A 22,683-nucleotide genomic window follows, 5' to 3' on the forward strand; every position below is an offset into this window, starting at 1 on the left:
TGTAGATGCGCTTATGCGATGCAGGTAACTTCTTGTTGTCCTCATTTAGTAAGTGTATTATGTTGGTTTATCTTGTTTATTAAATATTCAATATATGTCATGACTAATGTGTACTGCATCATTTTGTCTGTTAAATAGATATAAGCTTACGATCAATTCCCTCAACTATAGGGCTGTAGGGAATGGATCGTAAGAAGACCCCTAGTCTGAATTCCTCAAATTCTTAATTGGAGACCATATAAAGCAGGCCGGTATATAGATATCCCAAGTGTCATTATGATCGTGTCAGTAAGGGTGATTTATTATTATTGTGTGATAGCAATGCATTCTGATTCTTCTTGTAATTGATAGATCATTATTGCTCCTGCAGATAGAGATTGGTGTGGAGCTTACATCCACTGAGGAGGAAGAAGAGAAATATGTGATTAAATCTCTCAAAGATGATGCCTATACGAAGGATAAGGCTTTACGGTTAGAAGTTGAGAGTATTTTGTGGAAGAGACCGTGCATAAATATTTGGTTAGGAAAAAATTGAAGAGGAAAGAAGTAAGAGAGGAAGTGAAAAAGGAGTTGATGAAGGCAAGAAAAAAAGTTGGAGAGGAAAGAGGTGACAAGTAAAGTGAAAAAGGAGTAAGAGGGGAGGTGAGAGAACAAGTGAGAAAGAGAGAGAGAGAGAGAGAGAGAGAGAGTGTGTGTGTGTGTGTGATAGATGAGTAAGAATGGAAGGAAGTGGAGCTACTAAACTAGAGGCATTATTTTGTGACTCACTCAAGGAATTGACGAGAAAAGTATTTAGTCAAAACAAGAGGACTAGATTCGATTTAAAGAATTTTGACTATGGAATTGAGAACATCATACTAGATATGGAGGAATTAAGAGAGGAAATGAAGCATTATAGGAAAATGAGAGGAGAAATGAAGCATCTAAAGGAAGAGAATGCATCATTACCTGATGAGATGAAGCTCTTGAGGGAGGAGTTTCATGCTAGTAAGGTCAGTAAAATTACATTTTGTTTGATGTTCAACAACACATTATGAAATTACATATCTAAAACTTAAATCTAATGTAGACTATCAACAAATCGACTCGATCCGTGAATGAAGATTTAGGCTACCCATGGTCACGAATGAGGCGTTGGTTAGCCTATATATATGAATGATGTGAGTGGGCTGCCCGCGGATGTGGATGAGGCTGTTGGTCAACCTATAGTTATGGATGAGGGGGGTGGGTAACCTGTGGCTATGGATGAGGCTATTGTTCAGCTTACAGTTATGAATGAGGTTGTTGGTTAGCTTGTAGATATTGATGAGGCAGGTAGCAACCCACAGATATGGAAGAGGCAGGTGGGCAGCACCCGGATATGCAAGAGGCGGGTGGAAAGCCCACGAATATGGATGAGGAGGGTGGGCAGTACCTAGATATGGATGAGGTAGATGAGCAGTCCGTAGATATGGAAGAGGTGGTTGGGCACACCACAAATGCGAATGCAACTGAGCTATATATTACTCTAGTTGTGGCCGTTGGAGGCCCTAACGCAATGCATTCGCATCAAAATGGGTAATATCTCCCTACACGACTCTATGTTCTTCTCTTACTGATATCATTGATCCGCTTGAGGGATATGTGGATCCGCATAGATCCCTGACAATTAAAGAATATAATGATTTGAAGCTTGCACGTGAAATGGAGTGGCACCTATGGTTGAATTTTCTATATGACCTAAATTCCTAGGTTGATTCCGAAGTAAGTGGACCTTCCATCTTTCGTTTAATTGATCCTCAACCCTATACATGTTTATTGACACTTTTTCCTCCATACATAAGGAGTAGATATATACTTAAATTACTTGACAAAGCAACGGTTTCAGTTTTCCCATGCTTATCCCCAGCATTGCGCATTTGTACCAAGTTATTTTATGGTAATGTGCAATTCCATCTTATAGGTTATATTTGTTAACATATTTTAGTTATCGATGTTTCTAACAAGAATTTGGTATTGTAATAGTTAATGATGGAGACTAAGGTGGATATGATACGTAAATATGACACCAGGGACCACAAGGATAGACAAATCATGAAGCTTGAGAAAATTGATAACAACATTGTTGCTATGATTGAACTATTCAGGAAGTGTAAGGCTGTGGAGATATGATTGCGTAAGCCCTTATTTACATATATACTTAGAGTAAATGATATTAATATTTTGGGGAATATATATGCTAATTGTTGTTTTTATTCGATATATTTTTTATAGCTTTACGTCTCTCTTAATGTAAGAAAATAACATTGGTTTCTTGGTGTGGTCTACCCAAGAAATAGAGAGAGGTCGCTTTCATTAACAACGCACACGGTGATTGAAAAAACAAGAGCGATAAATATGCTACACAATTAATGGAAGAGATGAGGTTGTTGTTTCATATTCTTGATAGTGGGAATCCTTATTGGGAGAAAGGATGGAACATGAAGATAATGAATGATAGATCGAAGCAAGTCAACAGGGATGACTGTGGCATATTCATGTTGAAATTTATAGATTTTCTATGCAACGATAAGAAAATTGACTTTACATCGGTAAGTAGACATTTAAGTAATCTTAATTCACTAATGTATATTTTGTGATTGCTTTTAATATATTTTTCATTTATTGAAGGATGATATCCCTAAATTTAAAAAGACCATCTCATACGATTGTCTCCAAGATGTTAGGCAATTTGAAGTTACACGACATCATCGGCCAATGGAGCAGACTTCTTTCGTCAATGAAGAAGAGGATAAAGTAAAGATAATTAGATCGAAGAATAGGAAATAGGAGATGATGTTGAGTAAACACACCACAAGAAGAAATCTTCCTAAAAAAAAACAAAAAAATTACTTAGATATATGTTGTGTGATAATTGTAATTAAATACTTATATGAAGAATGTTTATGGTCTTTTATATGATGTTTATGAATGAGTTTGAGTAATGTGTATGAATGTTGAATGGATTATGTCAATGGATGATTGTGTATAAATGTATGTTAGATAATGTGTACAGGTTGGATTTATACAGGATGGGAAGAGTTTTTCAATTCATTCTGGTAAGGGGCGAGGTTATCATCCACTATGGATTGAGATTGTGGACTTTTTCAAACAAGAGTCGAGAATATCATCTAATAAGGGTCAAGATTGTGACAATCCCGACCCTTGTAATTTTGTAATTTACAGTGGATGACAATCTCGACCCTTATTGGATGACAATCCCGACGCTTATAACTTTGCAGCTTATAATGGACGACAACCTCGACCCTTACTAGATTAAAGCTATCACTAAATGTACAATCAAGCTATCGTAAGTTAAATTCCAACGTATCATGACATCTAACTTCATTGTTCTCCGAGATGACAAATTGAACTGTTGCACAATCTTATTCCATGTATTTAATCATGAAGATGACTTCTGTAAGTACTTTACACTCTCTTATATTCTCAATCGTTGGCTCAATTATTTTAAACTCATCTTGTACAATCAAGTTTAGGATGTGAGCACAATACTTAACATGAAATATTTTTCTACCGAAATACAAGTCACCAGTGGCCCTAAACTAGTTCTGCCAAAATTTTATCACACTATCGTTTGTAGAGGCATTGTCTAAAGTTATCGAGGAGATTTTCTTCTCAATGCCCCACTCCACAAGGCATCTGTAGATGCACTTTGAAATTATCAAACCAGTGTAAGGAAGTGCAAGATAACATAAGTTTATAAATCTTTTGCTGAGCCTCCATTCAGCATCAATGTAGTGGGCAGTTATTGACATATACTCCTTTTGTTGATTGCATGTCGTCCACAAATTTGATGTCAGGCTGATTCAGGAAACCGATGCCAAATGTCCTTTTAACTTAACCTTCTCGCTTGCATACAAAGATGGACTCTCTACCATATGAAATGGTTTTTCATTTACAATAATAAATTTGGCTATCAACTCATTCACATGGTCTCTGTTATACTTATAGGTGGACAATGTACCTTGCGACGGATCCACCAAATATTAGGTAAATTAAAGTATCTATTGGCCTGAGATCTAGCTTCTTACTTTTTTATGTCACTTCAAAAGGTGTTTCTTCATAGTTGTGGTAGACTCATCTACTTGTTTAGCATATTGAGCCTTGCGGTATTTGCATTGTATCTTCACCAAGCCATTTTTTTAGTGTTACTTCTCCAAAATCTTCCCACACTATCGATTTTTTTTTTGCCTTTACTAAATTTTGTGACTGTGAGGCACTAATATCAATGTGCACATCTTCATCTTAGTGACTTAATCTTTCATCCAAGATCATTGGCGGAGTGATTGATAAACCGTCAAGAGTATGACTAGCACTGCGGCCCCTTCAAACACACGTTGAGCACTTTCATAAAATTACAGATGGGTGCATATCCACATGAGAAGACATCGCATTGGGGTATGGAGACTCTGAAAACATTCAAACCTTACATCGATGCATAACAACTCATAACGAACCCTTAAAAATAGCATCAATCCACTCAGACTTGCACTGTAGCCCCTTCAAACGCACGTCGAGCACTTTCACCGAACTACAAGTGGGTGCGTATCCATTTGACAAGACAATGCACAAGGGCACAAAGATTCTGGAAACACTCAAAGCCCACACCGACCGACATTGAACCTCTAAAATAACTCCAATCCACTTCAATTTACACTGCAACCCCTTTGAACGCGTGTTAAACGCTCTCACCGAACTACGAGTGGGTGCATATCCACCCGTGAAGATGTTGCATCAGGGTACAGAGACTCCGGACACACCCAAACCACACATCGACACACTCCAATTCACATCGACTTGTACTGTAGCTCCTTTAAGTGTACGTCGAAGTCCTTCGCTAGCCCATAGTGAATGAATATGGTTTATCCACACCATCTATCAATTTTTTCAATTTCTTTTATGGGTATAACCCAAAATTGAAGCATATTGAAAGCTCAAGAGGAAAACATAAGAGGAACAATTAGAATAATGATTTTAGTAGTAGACGTTCAATGAACTCTTTTTTATGGTGTGGTCCACTTGAGCTTCAGATATGCTCCATTTTTTAGTTGAAGCCGTAAAATTATCTTCTAAAATGGATGGACGGAGTGGATAAAATATATAAATCAAGGTACGCCCCACACAGTTTACTTAGTACATTGAATTACTCATATGCAACCTGTAACCTACATGGACTCAACAAAGATGGTGTAACCCTAGACTTAACAAGGGCGGTGCACTCCTTAACATGGGGCACACCTTAATGTATTCATTATGTATCCATGCCATCCATGCATTTTTAGCTAATTTTAAGGCATTATCCAAAAAACTCAAGCAAATCCAATTATAAGGTGGGCCATGCCATAGGAAACAATGGTGATTGACCATTAATGTGCCACAAAAGTTTTGGATGAAGTTCATATTTATTTTTTTCCCCTTCATCCATGCTTATGTGACTTTATCCACAGATTGGATGGGACATTAACAATAAAGGCACATATATGTACGCACTAACAAGTTTTCAACGGTATTATGTTCACTAACCACGGTTTCCTAGAGTATGGTCCATTCATAATTAGATCTACTTCATTTTTTAGATAATACGCTCTTTTCTTTTCTTTTTTATTTTCCTTTTTTTTAAGGCATAGACATCGTCAATATAGAATACATACAGCAAGGTGGGCTCCATGGAAATGGTTGCACTATCTCAGCTAAGGCTACGATCTTACCTAACTGTTTCATCTCAACCAGGGTTACTCAAACGTCAAGATGGGCTGCACCGTGGGCCCACCATTTCTTTTATTGATGATCCACGCTGTTCATTCGAATGTACATATTATTATGTATTGTGCCTAAAAAATGAAGCAAATCAAATAATCAAGTGGTCCACGCCGTCTAAATTCCATCTAATGGTCCATAGTTTATCCACTATCGAGACTTTCTATGGCCCACGTATCACTCAGATCTATGTCATTTTTAGTCTAATGATATAAAAGAAGATGGAAAAAATTGATGGCCGGTATCAATCAACGAAGTAAATGCAGGTGGGCCCAATTTCAACCTTATAAAGGCTCCACCAATCTCAAGGCTAAAGTTGTAATAAAAAGATTGAGCAAGGGTAACAGCATTTTAGAGATTAATTAAGTCTCCAATCATCTTATTTTGCAAATAGTGAGTGAGTTCCTTTTTCTTTTGTCTCTATGTGACTCTGGTATAAAAAGGCAAAATTAACTTTAGTGTACTTTTGCCTTATCCTGCGTAGCTAAGTCCCAGTTCGATCCCAGCTTCCTAATCGAGGCATGATCGGCTGCATAGCTTTGCAGGATAAACTTAACATACAAAGCAATATGTGGGGCCTTGCCTTCATGACATCCAATCAGTCCATCATGTGTGCCCCCTCTTCCTCTATTTATCTCCCAAAAATCTAAGTCAAGATAAAACTCATGTGGGTCACACCCATGTAAATTCAATCCTAAAACCTCTAAAATCAAGTGTTGGTACCCCACATGAATTTTAGACTGGCATAATTTTTTGGGATGTCCATCCATATGATATGGAATTTTTATTTTTATTTTTATACGGTGGGCATCCCCATCCCAACTTCTCCCGGTAGTGGATAAAATACATAAATCAAGCTACACCCCTACACAGTTTACTCAATGCATTAAATTACTCGTATGCAATCTGTAACCTCCATGGACTCCGCAAAGATGGTGCAACCCTAGACTCAACATCCATGGGGCACACCTTAATGTATTCATTATGTATCCACGCCATCCATGCATTTTTAATTCATTTTAGGGCATTATCCAAAAAACTCTAAGCATATCCAATTATAAGGTAGGCCATGCCATAAGAAACAATAGTGATTGGCCATTAATGTACCACAAAAGTTTTGGATGAATTTCATATTTATTTTTTTCCCCTTTATCCATGCTTATGTGACCTTATTAACAGATTGGATGGGACATTAATAATAAAGGCACATTTATCTACGCACTAAGAAGTTTTCAATAGAAGTATGTTCAATAGCCACGGTTTCCTAAGGTGTGGTCCATCCGATAATTAGTTCTGCTTCATTTTTTAGATAATACCTAATGTTTTTAAAAAAGAAAAAGGTATGTACACCATGAATATAGAATACATACAGCAAGGTGGGCCCTGAGAAAGGGTTGCACTGTCTCGGGTGAGGCTACCATCTTACCTACTGTTTCATCTCAATGGGGATTGCTCAAATGTCAAGATGGGCCGCACTGTGGGCCCACCATTTCTTTTATTGATGATCCACACCGTTCATTCGAATGTATGGATTATTATGTGTTGTGCCTAAAAAGTGAAGCAGATCAAATAATCAAGTGGTCCACGCCGTCTAGATTCCATCTAATGGTCCATAGTTTATCCACTATCGAGACTTTCTATGGCTCACCTATCACTCAGATCTATGTTGTTTTTAGTCCAATGATATAAAAGGAAATGAAAAAAAAAAAATGATGGACGGTATCAATCAACGAAGTTAATGCAGGTGGGCCCAATTTCAACTTTATAAAGGCTCCACCAATCTCAAGGCTAAAGTTGTAATAAAAAGATTAAGCAAGGGTAACAGGGACATTTTAGAGATTAATTAAGACTCCAATAATCTTCTGCTTCAGAAAGTGAGTTTCTTTTTTCTCTTGTCTCTTTGTGACTCTTTTATAAAAAAATAACTTTAGTGTACCTTTTCCTATAAAAAAATAGCTAAATCCCGTTTCGATCCCAGCTTCCTAATCGAGGCATGATCAGCTGCGAGCTTTGTAGGATAAACTTAACATACAAAGCAATGTGTGGAGCCTTGCCTTCATGATATCCAATCCCTCTTACAACCTGATCCATAGCTAAGGTGATAGACTGAGTGAAGATACCTCGTTTCAGCATTGAGGTCTTGGTATTGTTTCCCTGATGGGGGTGGCCAACAGTGGAGTGTGTACAGACAGACTAACGAGCTAACAGAAAGAAGAAAAAAATGTCTGCCCCCCTCTTCCCCTATGTATCTCTCAAAAATCTAAGTCGAGATAAGACTCAGGTGGTCACACCCATGTAAAATCAATCCTAGAACCTCTAAAATCACATGTTGGTACCCAGCATGAATTTTAAGACGGGCATAATTTTTTGGGATGTCCATTCATACGATGTGGAATTTTTATTTTTATTTTTAAATGGTGGGCATCCCCATCCCAACTGCTCCCAGTAGTGTGACCACTTAAGATTTGGATCAACCTGATTTTTAATCACCATTGAGAACATTAAGTGGTGTACATGATGGATGGTTTAAATATCATGAAACATCACATTGGGCCCCACATGTGGTTTCAAGGTTACCTTATCATAATAATCTGGCTTCATGTTTTAATCTATAATTAGAGAAGTGGGACACACTAACCACATGATCATCTGTGTCGATAGTCGTACATCGAGCAGGAAAGAAGTAGGAACCAGGTGTGCTATCGATGACTGGCTGGATTCTATGCAAGGGTACGGCCACTGACCGGAACTCGAGCGTGCCTACACATGTGGAAGCCAGGAGTGGAGTGAAAACCATGTGGTTTCGTGTGGAAACGCAGACGATATCATAGACGTTAGTGTCGATGGCTTTCATCAGGCTGCAACCGGCCCACCCGGACGCCATCACGACGATCCTCGGCTTCTCGTTGGGCTCAGTGGGCCCGAGAACGGAGGAGTTGGAAGAAAAGAGATCAGGAAGCGTCGACGGTGTAGATTTTGTTGAAGTGGTGAAATGTGAGATGGGCATGTGGAAAAATGGACGGTGATGGGAAGGTTTGCATGTGGTTGATGATCTGATGGAGGAGATTGAGGTGTGAATGAGATTTCTGAACCGAGACATGGATTCTGATGATGAATTGCTTGTATGTTCTCTGTTTCTTATGCTCTGTTTGAAGGAGTGAGAGAGTGGATGTTTGAAGAATAAAAGAATACCGTGTTTTTTTGGACGTACCGGAATTTGGGTACGAGAAAAAATAAGATGCTCTGGTAGAGTGTGATAAATGATATGCAGGCACCTTGAATAGAATATGTGGCATACAAGTAAGCTAATTAAAATATTCAAATTATGGCTCCCTAACCAAGCAAACATTGCTTTTATTTGATTATCAGACTGTTGGATTGAAGGATATTTATTGGACGGTTAAAATGAAAAATCCAGTAGTCGCATATCAATCAACGAGTCTCCCAGAATCAGAGTCAGCGGTCATGATCTTTCAAATGATCGAATTTGAGATTGATTTTGTACGGTTTAAGTTGAGGTAATATACGCCACGTGTACAATTTCTGTGAGAACATGCGTATCAAGCATCCTGTACTGAGTATCATGTAACTTCTAATTGAGAGCAGATTAGGTGAGACCCCGGCCTCATCCAAGCCAGTGCGTCCATTACCGTGAGGCCCACCTTGATGTATTTATTATGTATCCACACCATCCATCCGTTTTTACTGATAATTTTAGGATATTATGCTAAAAATGAAGCAGATCCAATAATCAGGTGGACCATGCCATAAGAAACAGTGGTGATTGACTCTACTATCATTAAAAACTTCATAGGGCCCAAAATAATATTTCTATAGTATTTATTTACCATCCAATCTGTTGATAAGGTCACGTAAGCCTGGATGAAGGGGAAAACAAATATCAGCTTGATCCAAAACTTTTGTGACCCATTAATGGTCAATAATCACTGTTTCTTAAAGTATCGTCCACCTGATAATTGGATCTGTTTGATTTTTGGGATGATATCTTAAAATGATCTGAAAAAAATGAATGGACGGCGTGGATACATAATAAATAAATCAAGGTAGGCCTAAGGCAACTCTACGGTAAGGGCTGCACCGTCTTGGGTGACTCCGGGGTATCACCTAATCCACTCTCGTCCTACTTTCTACGTCATCTAGCTGGTCCGAAAGCCGATTAGGTGCGGCCCAGGACTCACCCAGGATTGTGCGGTCCTTACCTTGGGCCCACCTTGCTGTATTTATTTTATATACATGCCATTCATTTGTTTTAGATGAATTTATTGTATGAGTTAAAAAATGAAGAATGTCTAAATCTCAGGTGGACCATATTATAGGAAACAGTGGTGATTAAACGCCCTATCATTAAAAACTTCCTAAAGGCCCACCATAAGGTTTAAGAAGTATTTATTTTCCATCCAAACGGTTGATAAGGTTTAATAAACATAGATGAAGTAATAGAAAAAAATATATATCAACTCGATCCAAAAGTATTGTGGCTCATTAGTGGTCAATCGAAATTGTTTCCTATGGTATGGTCCACTTGAGAATTCGATCTACTCCATTTTTGGGTTAATTCTCTAAAATGGTCTGTAAAAACGGATGGACGGCATGGATATAGAATACATGCATCAGGGTGAGCCTCCACAGTAAGGGCCGCACTGTCTTGGGTGAGGCCTGGGTGGCACCTAATCCACTCCCAGCTGGCCCAATATCGCGACGGCAATCCACGTGATGAACGCAGCTCAATGGACTGAAATGGTATGAATTAATAGCTAAATATGAGCCGTTGGGTAATTTCCTTTGAAAAGTCTGTTGGCGAAACTTCAGCTTTGAACGGTCCGGATAGGCCCACCGGCCAGATGTTCAAGTAGTCTATGTGGGTGGGTGAAATTGGGGCAGGTCAGTGCAATAACAAACCAGGAATTATTTGATCATTGCAGCGCGGGTATGCACGGGATGATCAGGCTTTTGGTTGGTACGAGTGGCGCTCGTGTTTCAGAAACCGTTCATTTGATGATGGGACTCACTGGCGGGTGGGCCATGCCCAAGAAATTCCTGCACTGGGAAAGGACGCGGATCAGGTGGTGTGTTGGGGGCTGTGCGGCCCACCGTGACGTATGTACATGTATTTATATTCACGCCGTCCATCCGTTTTGCCACCTCATTTTAGCGCATGAACCCAAAAACGAAGTACATACGAAGCTCACATGGACCACACCACATAAAACAGTGGTGATTGAATGTCCACCGTTAAAAATTTCTCGGGGGTAACAAAAGTTTTAGATGAAGCTGATATTTGTGTCTTTCCCTTCGTCTAAGTCTGACCACGCTGAGTAGAGAATCCTCCATCTAAGATTGTTACTTCTTCCAGCATAAACACTTACTCTCTTATTGAGTTGGAATGATAAATACTTATTTATTTATTTTTTTTCAAAAATAGTACATTATTTATATATATAATTTTATAAAAATAGTGTGCAAATCATCATTTTATAAAACTTGGTAATACCATGATAAATAAGTCTCAAAGTGCGTAATCATGGTCCTAAGAAACCGGTACTGCTACAGATGGGTCTTTCCCATATAATTATATATGCAATTCGAAATTGATTAAGCTGCTTCCCTAGCAGTATATGTCAGGCCGGATCAATCATGACCATCATACTGTATGCTTAAGTAATAACACTCAATCTCATCCTCCTATACGCAAAGGTGGGTAACTAAAGGAACAAGGTATAACACCCAGTTATTTTTTAAAAAATAAACTTTAATTAATTTTTTTTTAATTAGAATTTAAGTGAGAGAGATCTGTCGATTTCATCTCATCTGTCCTTATCACAACTCTCTATCGTATCTCATAGTGTCCAAACAAGCCATTTCTCTTAAGGAGGGAGCATATGAGAGCGAGAGTCCTACTAAGACTTAAAGAACTGAAGCTTATTAAGGTGGTTCTTATTGAGAAGTTCAAGTTCTGTGTGACTTTTCTGGGCTTGACAAATACTTAATGAAGACGAAGTGTGAACAAAAAGTTAAGATAAAACTATGATAAAACACAATTGGAGATGGTGATGGTAGTGGAGCAATGGAGTATGAACATTAAAGACATGATGGAGATCGTTGTTAGATGTCTTAAATCTGTCTATCGATGCCATCGATAGACCACTCGATCCCATCAAGCAGCTGTCAATGCCATCAACAGCTCACTTGATCCCATCGATAAAATACAGAAAATTCTAGTTGCTTGCTGGACAGTTTTGGAGATGCTACTCGATGGCATCGAAGGTGGCTTCGATGTCATTAACAAGTCTTCGACGGCTGTCGATGCCATCGAAGGCGTACGTATAATTGTGTAAGTGCGCAATTTGTTTCTTAATCCAGTTGTGGTAGTATATATATCGGGTGTAATAGGGATTATGGAAATGTTAGGGTTTTCTAAAATGTTCCAAAGGGTTCAAGAGCAAACCTAGGAATTTTTACAAGGATTTTAGGGTTGTTTGGATCGATAAGTTTATCCATCTCTTGTAATATTGTTTCATAGTGGTTGCTTGTAGCTTTGTGATGTGGTTTTTTCCTGTGAGGGTTTTTTCATGTAAAACTTACATGTTCTTTGTGTGGTTTGCTTGATTTTGATTTCGTTTTATTAGATTAAATTCATGTTTGCTTCCTCATGATCCCCAACAAGTGGTATCGGAGCTAATGTTGGAGTTTCGAGTTCTAATCTGAAACATGTTGATGAAAAGATCTAACGTGAAGCATGAAATGGAGAAGTTCATCGGTAAAAATAATTTTGAACTATGGAAGGTGAATATGAGAGGTTTTTTTAGTTCAACAAGGATTGCAACATGCTCTCCTTGGTAACATGAAGCATCCTATGCCTATGACTGATGAAGAATGGAATGAACTTGGTGAGAGGGATACAACCTCGATTGTATCCCTCGATTCAAATATGTCTAGTAGACAACGTTATCTATAATTTCCTGTATCAAAAGACAGTCGCATGAGTATGGATGAAACATGACAGTTTGTACATGAAGAAATCCCTAGACAGTTGTCTATATCTTAAGAAACAATTTTACAATCTTAAGAAGATAGAAGGATCTGATATCAACGAACACATGAGCACTTTTAGTGAACTACTCTATAAACTGACAAATGCGGAGGTTAAGATCAAATATGAAGATTAAGCCTTAATTTTTTCGAATTCACTTCTATCGTTTTATGATAATCTAATTCATAATAAGGATACCATCGATGTTGAAATTGTCATCTCAACCCTTTATGAGAAACAATTGAGAAAGAAAGACAATGGCGAGAGTACCTCTATAAATGCGTTAGTTGCCAGGTAAAAGAATTCTGAACGGGCGAATGGGAATTCTTGATCTAAATCCAAATCGAAAAGCAATGAAAAAAAATAAAGTGTTAGAATTGTCGAATGGCAGGGCACATGAAGAAGGATTGTTAGATTCCTAAGGCTCAGAAGGGAGAAAAGCCTGAAAATGCGACGAAGGAGGCCAATACAACGCAATCTAGAAAGGAGGTGGATGGTGGTGATGTCTTGACCGCATCCAAATTTGGTTACATAAGTAACGATTGGATTTTGGAGTCTTATACCATATGACTTTTCAAAGAGATTGGTTCACCGGTTGCAACAAGAACGATGGTAGACAAGTTTTTATAGGCAATAACATTGCATATAAGGTGGTCGGTATCCGTTCGGTGTGCATTGGGATGTCCGATGGGGTGGAATATCTCCTGATTGATGTGAGACACATTCCTGACCTCAAGAATAATCTTCTCTCTTGGGGTATTAGAGGCACTTGGGTGTAAGTTTACTTGTTTTGATTGGGTCCATAAAGTTTCTAAATGGGCTCTTGTAGTGATGAAAGCACAACTGAATAGAAATCTTTACAAGTTGATCAGGAATAATGTATCAAGTGGAGCTGCAACGTCTGTAGCGAAGTCCACATCGGCATATTTGTGGCATGCTTGTCTGGGCCACATGAGAGAGTGTGGTATGAAGGTACTTCCTGATTGTAGCTTAATTCATATCTTTAAAAGTGTTGATTTTCATGTATGCAAACATTGTATTTATGGTAAACAATATCGGCTAACTTTTAAGACTAGTATGTAAAGGAGTGCTTAAGAATGTGTATTCAGATATATGAGCCCGTCGCCCATTGTTCTGCCGGAGAGTCATCATTTTTTTGTCTCATTCATCGATGACCACTATAAGAAGGTGTGGGTTTATTTCTTTTAAAAAAATCGATATATTTTCCACATTTAAAGTGTCGAATGTAATGGTTGAGAAGCATACAAGGTAGAAACTGAAGGTTCTAAGGACATACAATGGAAGTGAGTTCACTTCGAAGGAATTCAACCAATTTTGTAAAGATGAGAGGATTGTGAGGCACAATACATTAAGACACATACCTGAATAGAATAGTATAATGGAACATATGAATCGGACTTTCTTGTAAAGAACCCAAAACATGTTGAGTAATGTTGGATTAGGCATAGAGATATAGACTAAGGCCGTGAATATGGTATGTTATTTAGTAAATAGGTCTCCATCTAAGCTGATAGACTATTAAAATTCCTAAAGAAGTGTGGAGTGGTCATGATGTTGACTACTCAGGGTTTTCTATATTTGGTTGCAATGTTTACTCTCATGTACCGTCAGTTGAGAGAGATAAGCTAGACTAGAGAGCGAAGAAACTTACCTTTATGTGCTATGGTGATGGTGTGAAAGGGTACACGCTATAAACGACTGGATTACTTGAAAAATTACTTTGAGCGACGACGTCAGATTTGGTGAGGATTCTTTGTTCCGAAAGGACAAAAGTAAGGAATAAAAAAAATTGACAGTAATCAATATTGAAATTGTAAGGGGTGAGACACAGTTTGAAGTTGAGTCGCAGACAAAAGTACAAGAGCAAGTGGTTAATCCATCTCTTAAAAGAAATCTACTGAAAGATCGCAGATTTTTAATCAGATACATGAATGCCTCGAATATTGCAGTCACCCTCATTACGGATGGGGGGATCTGTTTACCTTTTAGGAAGCATTAGATGATTCTGATGCTGAAAAATAGATAACAATCATACATGACAAGATGGACTCTTTGCACAAGAATGAGACATGGTAACTGGTGGAGCTTCCAGTGGGGTGTTAATTGATCAATTGTAAGTGAATTTATAAGCAGAAATATCATAGATACAAGACAAGGTTAGTCGCAAAAAGGTATGAGCAGAAAGAGGGCGTCGACTTCAGTGAGATTTTCGTGCTCGTGGTCAAGCAGATGTCTGTTAAATTTGTATTGGCACTCTTCCCCAATTCAACTTAGAATTGGAACATATATATGTGAAGACTGCTTTCCTATATGGGGAGTTGGAGGATTAGATTTATATGAAGCAACTATAAGGGTTTAAAGTAAAGGTGGTTGAGAATAAAGTTTGTAGGTTAAGGAGGTCATTATATATATGGCCCAAAACAGTCGCCTAAGCAGTGGTACAAAAGGTTTGATGCTTTCATGATGGGTCAGCGATTTACTAGTAGTGAAATGATTATTATGTCTATTACAAGACACTGGATGATAAACACTATATTGTAGAGGTATTGTACGTAAATGGCATGCTTATCTCCAACCATAGTATGTTTAAGATCGATATGTTAAAGATTCAGTTATCAAGGATATTTAAAATAACATATCTAGGGGTTGCACAGAAGATTCTTGGTATAAATATTCATAAAGACAAGCAAGCAAGTATTGAGGGTCAAATATTACATATTATCCTCCATTTATATTTGGTTTTATAAACATAATAATGCTCAATATTAGATTTTATACATGTTTGTATTGTAAGGTGAATCTGAGAGCTTGGATTGAAAAGAGCGCGGAAAGCATGGATTTAATGTTCAAGAATCACCAAGGCAAAGGAGGGATCTTATGAGACCAAGAACAGAGAATTCTTATGCCAAAGATCTTAGGAAACTAAGTACAAATGGTGGAGAAAAGATTGACAAAAGAATAAATTAAATAGCAGAAAAACAGGACAGTTCGGTGCTACCTAAGCCAACTTCGGTAGCTACCTAAAGTGCACAAAACATTCCAGTAAGAAAACAGTTTAATTCAGTGCTACCTAAGCTTAATTCTGTACCATCGAAGTTAGTTTCGGTGCTATCTAAGCTAATTTCGGTAGCTACCTAAGCACTCTGCACATATAATTTCAGATACAACTTCGGTGTTACCGAAGCTAACTTCAGTGCTACCAAAACCGCACAGAGTTGTAATGCAGGGCCGACGCGGATTGCACAATTTGAAGCGGTTTGCAAAAATTCCAAGTTGGTGTGTAAGAGGGGGATGCACAACTATAAATAGGAGTCCCTAGGACGTTCTTAAGCATCTTCTAGGATTTAAGGAGTAGAGCAAAATGGTGGAGCCATCGTCCAAGAGCTTTCTTCTTCTTCCTTAGTTGGTTTTTATGCTTTGTTTGAGAGACTTTTAGTTCAATCATGTCTATGGTTGGTTAAACCTCTTAGCTAGGGCTAAGCGATGAAGCTTGTAACGTGATTGAAATGTTTGATTTGCTTTAATTCATGTTTTTATTGAACCTCATAGATTCTAGTTCTTTATATATTAAGAAATATTTTTAGTTTTTAATGGTTTATTGTAACAAATTACAATAGATCTGTAATTGCTTTGAATATTTTCTTTTCCCGATTTGAAATTGTGAAATTAGTAAGTCCCGCCATTCACCATCATCCCTTGGGCATGGTAAGGTGATGGAATCTTTCTTAATTTTCATAATTCTCCTATGATTGGTTATGGGGTTGGTATATCTTGTTGTTTTCCATTGTCCCATTGGCATGGTTGGATGATGGAATCACTTCCAATCCTCACAACTCTCATCCATTGAGACTAGGTTCACAAGAAATTCAGAGATTCAATTATCTCTCTTTTCTAATTGGATATGATGGGACTCCAATTCCGGTTGGATTTCTTGAATCAAGCAAGGTAACATCCTGAGAAGCTACAAGTGGATCCTTGGCACCCTAGTTCTTTTTAATTAATCATTTAAACCTTATTCACAATTACTCCTTTAAATTTAGATTTCTGCATTAGTTTTTCATCTAGTTCTAGTTCTAGTTAAATTCAGAAGACACACAAGTTCAATCCCTATGGATTCGACCTCGGTCTCACTGAGATTATTACTACATCGCGATCCTACACTTGGGGATGTGAACAAGGATCACGCTATGCTTATCATATGAAGAATACATTGAGAATGTATTCGTTAAGTTCGGTATGGATAAGGTAAAACTGATTAGCATATCACATGCTGCTCACTTTAAACTTTCTTCAGAACGATGTCCTACTACAGATAAAAAAAAGCAAGTAATGTCTTGTGTGCCCTATTTGAGCACCGTTGGCAATTTGATGTATGTTATGGTTCTATGAGGCCAGAAATTTCACATGCAATGGGTGTTGTAAGCATATACATGGCTAACCTTAACAAGCAACATTGGGAGGCAATGAAATAGTTACTTCAATATATGCGAGGTACAATGGACTACATCTTGATGTTTGAATAGTCAGAAGATAAGTTGATAGGCTATGTTGATTTGGACTATGCTAGAAATATAAACAATAGAAGGTCGACCTTCGACTACTCATTTGTTCTAATAGGTGGTGCGATCAGTTGGATGTCGAAGCTTCAGTCTGTAGTGGCACTTTTCATAACTGAAGCTACGTATATGATGGTGAGGGAAGCGTTCAAAGAAGGTGTTTGGTTTAGAGGAATAATAAATCAGCTTCGGCTTCAACATGAGGTCATGCCAATTAATTGTGACAACGAAAACATATTTAATTTGGTGAAGAATTCTGTTTATCACCCATTACTAAACATATTTATGTTCATCATTATTTTATTTGACAGGTGCTTGAGGAAGGAGGAGCGACTCAAGAGAATATCCCCACAAGTGTGAATCCGGCTGGCGTGCTATAAAGTTGGTTCCTATAGAGAAGTTGAAGTTTTGTGCAACTTCTATGGGCTTGGCAAAGGCTTAATGAAGACAGAGTGTGCATGAAAGGCTACGATAAAGCTATAATGAAAGGCGATTAGAGACGATGATGGCATTAGAGCAATAGAGTTTGAAGATTGAAGATATGATGGAGATTGTTGTCAGATGTCTTAAATCTGTCTATAACAGGGTTCGTCGATGCCATTGACAGACCACTCAATTTCATCGAGCAACTTTCGATGCCATTGATAGCTCACTCGATCCCATTGAGAAAATCTAGAAAAATCTCAATTGCTTGCTGGACAGTTTTGGAGATGCTACTCGATGACATCGAATATTGTAGCTTCAATATCATCGATAGGTCTTCGATGACTGTTGATGCCCCCATCGAAGGCATGCTTGGAAATGCATAAGTCCGCGATTTGTTTACTATTCCAATTGTGGTAGTGTGTGTGTGTGTGTGTGTGTGTGTGTGTGTGTGTATCGGGTGTAATCAGGATTAGTGAAACGTTAGGGTTTTCTAAGACATTCCTAAGGGCTCAAGAGCAAAGGTAGGGATTTCTACAAGATTTTTGGGGTTGTTTGGATCTGTAAGTCCATCCATCTCTTGTAATATTGTTTCATAGTAGATTGCTTATTGCTTTGTGCCACAGTTTTTTCCTGTGAGGGTCTTTTCACATAAAACTTGCATGTTCTCTGTGTGATTTGCTTGCGTTTAATTTCATCTTGTTAGATTAAATCTGAGTTTTCTTTTGCGCGATCCCCAACACAGGAACCTTAAAATGAAATCTGATTTTGAACAGTATTGATTACAATAACTGCTACTTTTTCCATATCCACACATTAGATTTTTTACCTACTCAAACCATATATTCATTTAGATGATGAATCTGGTGAAATAACCACTCAATTTTTAACTCTCCATTTAATAGTGACTATTCGGATTGTTAGGATCACCCAATCAACGTGACTCATAGACCAATTTGAAGAGTTTGGATTAATGTGCTGTATAATGGCTGAGTAACTACTATTAAAATGAGGCATACTATCACTATGGTCTTGCATTCACATGTAAAGGCATTGCTACTTGCCTTGTCCAAGTGCAAGAAACTGCAAGGTGACACTTTCTAAAGGCGTTTTTCCTTTTACTAAAATTATTTGTCCACGTAAATTTTTATTTTTTTTTATTTTTTTAAAAGGGGGATATGAAATTTGTAAGAAATAGAAAACCATGGATTCCATAAAGAAATTTTACATTTGGTTGACAGTGTAGTTTTCTATGAGTTCATATATAAAAGTACTGTTAAAGAGACAAAAGTCAAATAGTCCTTTAATTTTCTTTCAATAGTTGGAAACTAATTTATCAACATATTTTTTTTTCCCGGAGACACTAATATTCATGTTCTTCTCTCTCTCTCTCTCTCTCTCTCTCTCTCTCTCTTCTTTTTTTCTTTTTGTTTTTCCTTTTTGTGGAAAAGTTAAGAAAATGAAAATGGATTCCACATGGTTTTTTTTTTTTTTTTTGCAAACGTTGGAAAAGTAGGATTGGGAGAAGTTTTCTGTCCAATTTCAAGGTATTACATGAAAACAAATACTCTCTAAAGAGTCATCTATTATCTACATATTTTAAAATTTAAGTATGATTTAATTGTAATTTATTGAACTTGATGTTGATCAAGTGACAAACGTATAGAAACCTCTAAAATAAAATGGGGTTGAATTGCATTTCAAGGTTGATCTATGTATTTCGTTTAAGTGGCAGGCTACACAAATATCCTGAAAATGTATTATACCATGCAAATAGGAGATTTAGTAGAAAATTGTAGGTAAGAAGGTGCTAGGGGCTATTTGGATTGAGGAAAACTAAGGTGCAGATAGAAAAAGTTAATCTCGAAATCTCAGAAGTTGATGCACATGCTTAATTTGGTATTGGATGAAGGAAGATGTTAAGCTTGTGGATGTTTTGGATGGTAACATTTGTCATGTTTTCAGATATATATATATATATATATATATATATATATATATATATATATAGAGAGAGAGAGAGAGAGAGAGAGAGAGAGAGAGAGAGCAACCAAGTGCATGATGTGTTTGCAAATTGTGTGTACAATTCTATTTTGGATTTTCTATCTTTTTTATGTTGACATTCCCATGGTGATTTTTTTTAATGAAGGATCTTTTCCTCCCCTATTCAGATTACAGGTTGCTTGTCATCCCACTTGCAAGAAAGATGTACGGAAGGGTGTGATGAGGAAGATCATTGTCTACCTCAAGTGTGCAAAACCTTAAACTCACAAAGTTATTCTTGAATCCACAAGAAAAAAAAAAGGAAATTTAATTTTTTATTAATTAATAATACTTAGACTTTCTGATTACATCTTGTAAATGAAAGAAAAACCATAATTAGAAGTCCTAATTCGATTAAACTAAAATTAACTTGAAATAGTAAAATTTACTAAAAGTAGAAAGTCTTAATTTAATCATGCCAGATGATTCGTGGCATGATTAGAAACAAATCTTAAGAAGACTGCATATACTAAAACTCTAAAACAAGTGAGATACGTCCAACCTAAAATTAACAAAAAATAGAAAGTTTTTTATTTTAAAACTAAAATTTTGAATGGTAAGGAAGCATTTTCTTGTGAAATGGAGTGACATAGCCTGCTTACGAAAGTCGACCTCGAATGACCTGTTCCAATCAAAATTCATAGGTCATGCATCCTGTAACGATATCCAGATCAAAAGTTGTGGCTGATTTACGGTTCACAATACCCGAATAAAAAGCTATGGTTGATTTACAGTTCACACTTTGAATGGTTATTTCTCCATATCCGTAATGAATTTCTTCAATCCATATGTGCTTGGGGCCTAGTTATGTGATGCCCTACCTAGGACTGCTCTCGGATCTGATAGGCTAGGTCCACTTTCGTCCAGGCTTCTTTTGGTTTATCTGTGCCAAGAATAGGTATGTGGCCTATAGAAAGAAATTATAATGGTCTGCCCTGATTGCTCTATAAATTCATGCATGCTATAGCTTGGTGGTATGTTGTGATCCAGATAGAATCAGAAGAAAGAGAGTTTCTATTTTGGATGGGTTGAGGGTAAATTTTGTTTTTTAACTCACCCACACTCACACCCATATAAATCATTTCTCATATGCACTCTTTTTCCTAATTGAACAGACAAGTGGCTTCAACTTTACCACACTAAATTTCAAACGGAGTTGTTCACTCGATGGATACCAAAATCAACGGTTATGTGGCTAATTTATCAATTGGGCTACTTTTACAATGATCTACGGGCTAAAATTTAACATGTATGGTTAATTTATGATAAATAGGTATGATATAAAATTTTACATGAAACGGATCATGGGAACTATGTGATCTAAAATTTAAGAGTTTATGTTAATGACATTTTCATAATTATTATTGATAGAAGAGTTTTGAGAAATCTAATGGTTTTACATGGTTATAGGCACGTTTCCAAGCAATTCTTACAAAAGAACTTATATCTAAATAATTATGAATAAAGAGTTATTCAACAAATTAATTAGGGAATGTACATATATCAAACCATATAATGGATGGTCAAATGACATGCTAAAAATAATAGAACTTGATGGTTAGTACTCTAACCATGTATGCAGGTGGATGTACGGTCAATTTCAAAAATGGATGAATGCAGTGGGTTTTTGGAGTGATTGAGAGGTAGAATATGTATATCGTTAGATTCATGTGACTTGTTTACATCTGTAAGTTTCTCAAATTGTAGTTTTAATGGTGGGTTAAGCATATTCATAGGCGGTGAATAAGATGAATAGATCAAAATCTTTATTCGATATATGTACGAGCGGATGCTGACATCAAGTAGCTAGTTTACTATGATCAAGTGGTCCAAACTCAGAGTGAACGGTCAGATATCTTTACCTAGTGGTGAATAGTTAACTGAACGGTTAGTTATGATGGACAAGTGAGAATACTTGTGTATATAATGATCCTATCTTAAAATCAACAGTCAGATGACTTGATATATGAATAGAAATTATTCACAACGGTCAAATTCGTGTTGGAGAATATATGTAAGGTTAGGATAGCTAGATTGGTATCATACACATGTACATAATAAGTTAAATTTTATGGTAACACTCGAGAACTTTCAATACTCGGGTGTTGAAAAGTTCAGGGTGTTACAGGTTTACTATTGAAGTGATTATATTTTCTTAAAATTTTCTCTATGCAATGAAATTATGCATGAGTTATACCATTTTCACTCTTAATTATTTTAATTCCTAAAATGATATCTGCTTCCCCAAGGTCTTTCATGTCAAAGTGAGAAGATAGAAAAGATTTTGTCTTATTTATCATTTCAATATTTGTACAAAATATCAAAAGATCATCAACATACAGGCATACCATAATTCCATATTTACTAGACATCTTACAATAGAGACATCTCTTACCTTCATTAAACATGAATCCATTAGATATCATTACATGGTCAAATTTATCATGCCACTGCCTAGGAGCTTGTTTTAATCCATATAAAGACTTTAAAAGTTTGTATACTTTATGTTCTTGACCTGATTCAATAAATCCTTTAGGTTGTTCCATATAAATTTTCTCTTTTAATTCACCATTTAGGAATGTTGTTTTAACGTCCATTCGGTGAATTAAAAGATTATTCACTGATGTGATGACAATAAAAAATCGAATTGATGTCATTTTAGAAACAGTGGAATAAGTATCAAAATGATCAACACCTTCTCTTTGTTTAAATCCATTGGCTACTAATTTACCTTTAAATTTATCAATTAAACCATCAACCCTTCTTTTCTTTTTGAATATCCGTTTATAGCCT

General features: G+C 36.9%; 1 protein-coding gene across 1 annotated transcript in view; it reads right to left on the reverse strand.

Annotated features, from left to right (window-relative positions):
• The window catches only part of LOC131223599 (internal alternative NAD(P)H-ubiquinone oxidoreductase A2, mitochondrial-like), a 75,813-nt gene extending 66,854 nt beyond the window's left edge, over window positions 1-8,959 (reverse strand). Inside the window, exon 1 of the mRNA XM_058219036.1 lies at window positions 8,435-8,959. Coding sequence (XP_058075019.1) covers window positions 8,435-8,896 — 462 coding nt within the window. The 5' untranslated portion in view covers window positions 8,897-8,959. The remainder of the gene's footprint in view (window positions 1-8,434) is intronic.
• Between the last annotated feature and the right edge of the window lie 13,724 nt (window positions 8,960-22,683).

The sequence above is a fragment of the Magnolia sinica genome, chromosome 13, assembly GCF_029962835.1.
Source record: "Magnolia sinica isolate HGM2019 chromosome 13, MsV1, whole genome shotgun sequence".
Taxonomy (NCBI): Eukaryota; Viridiplantae; Streptophyta; class Magnoliopsida; order Magnoliales; family Magnoliaceae; genus Magnolia; species Magnolia sinica.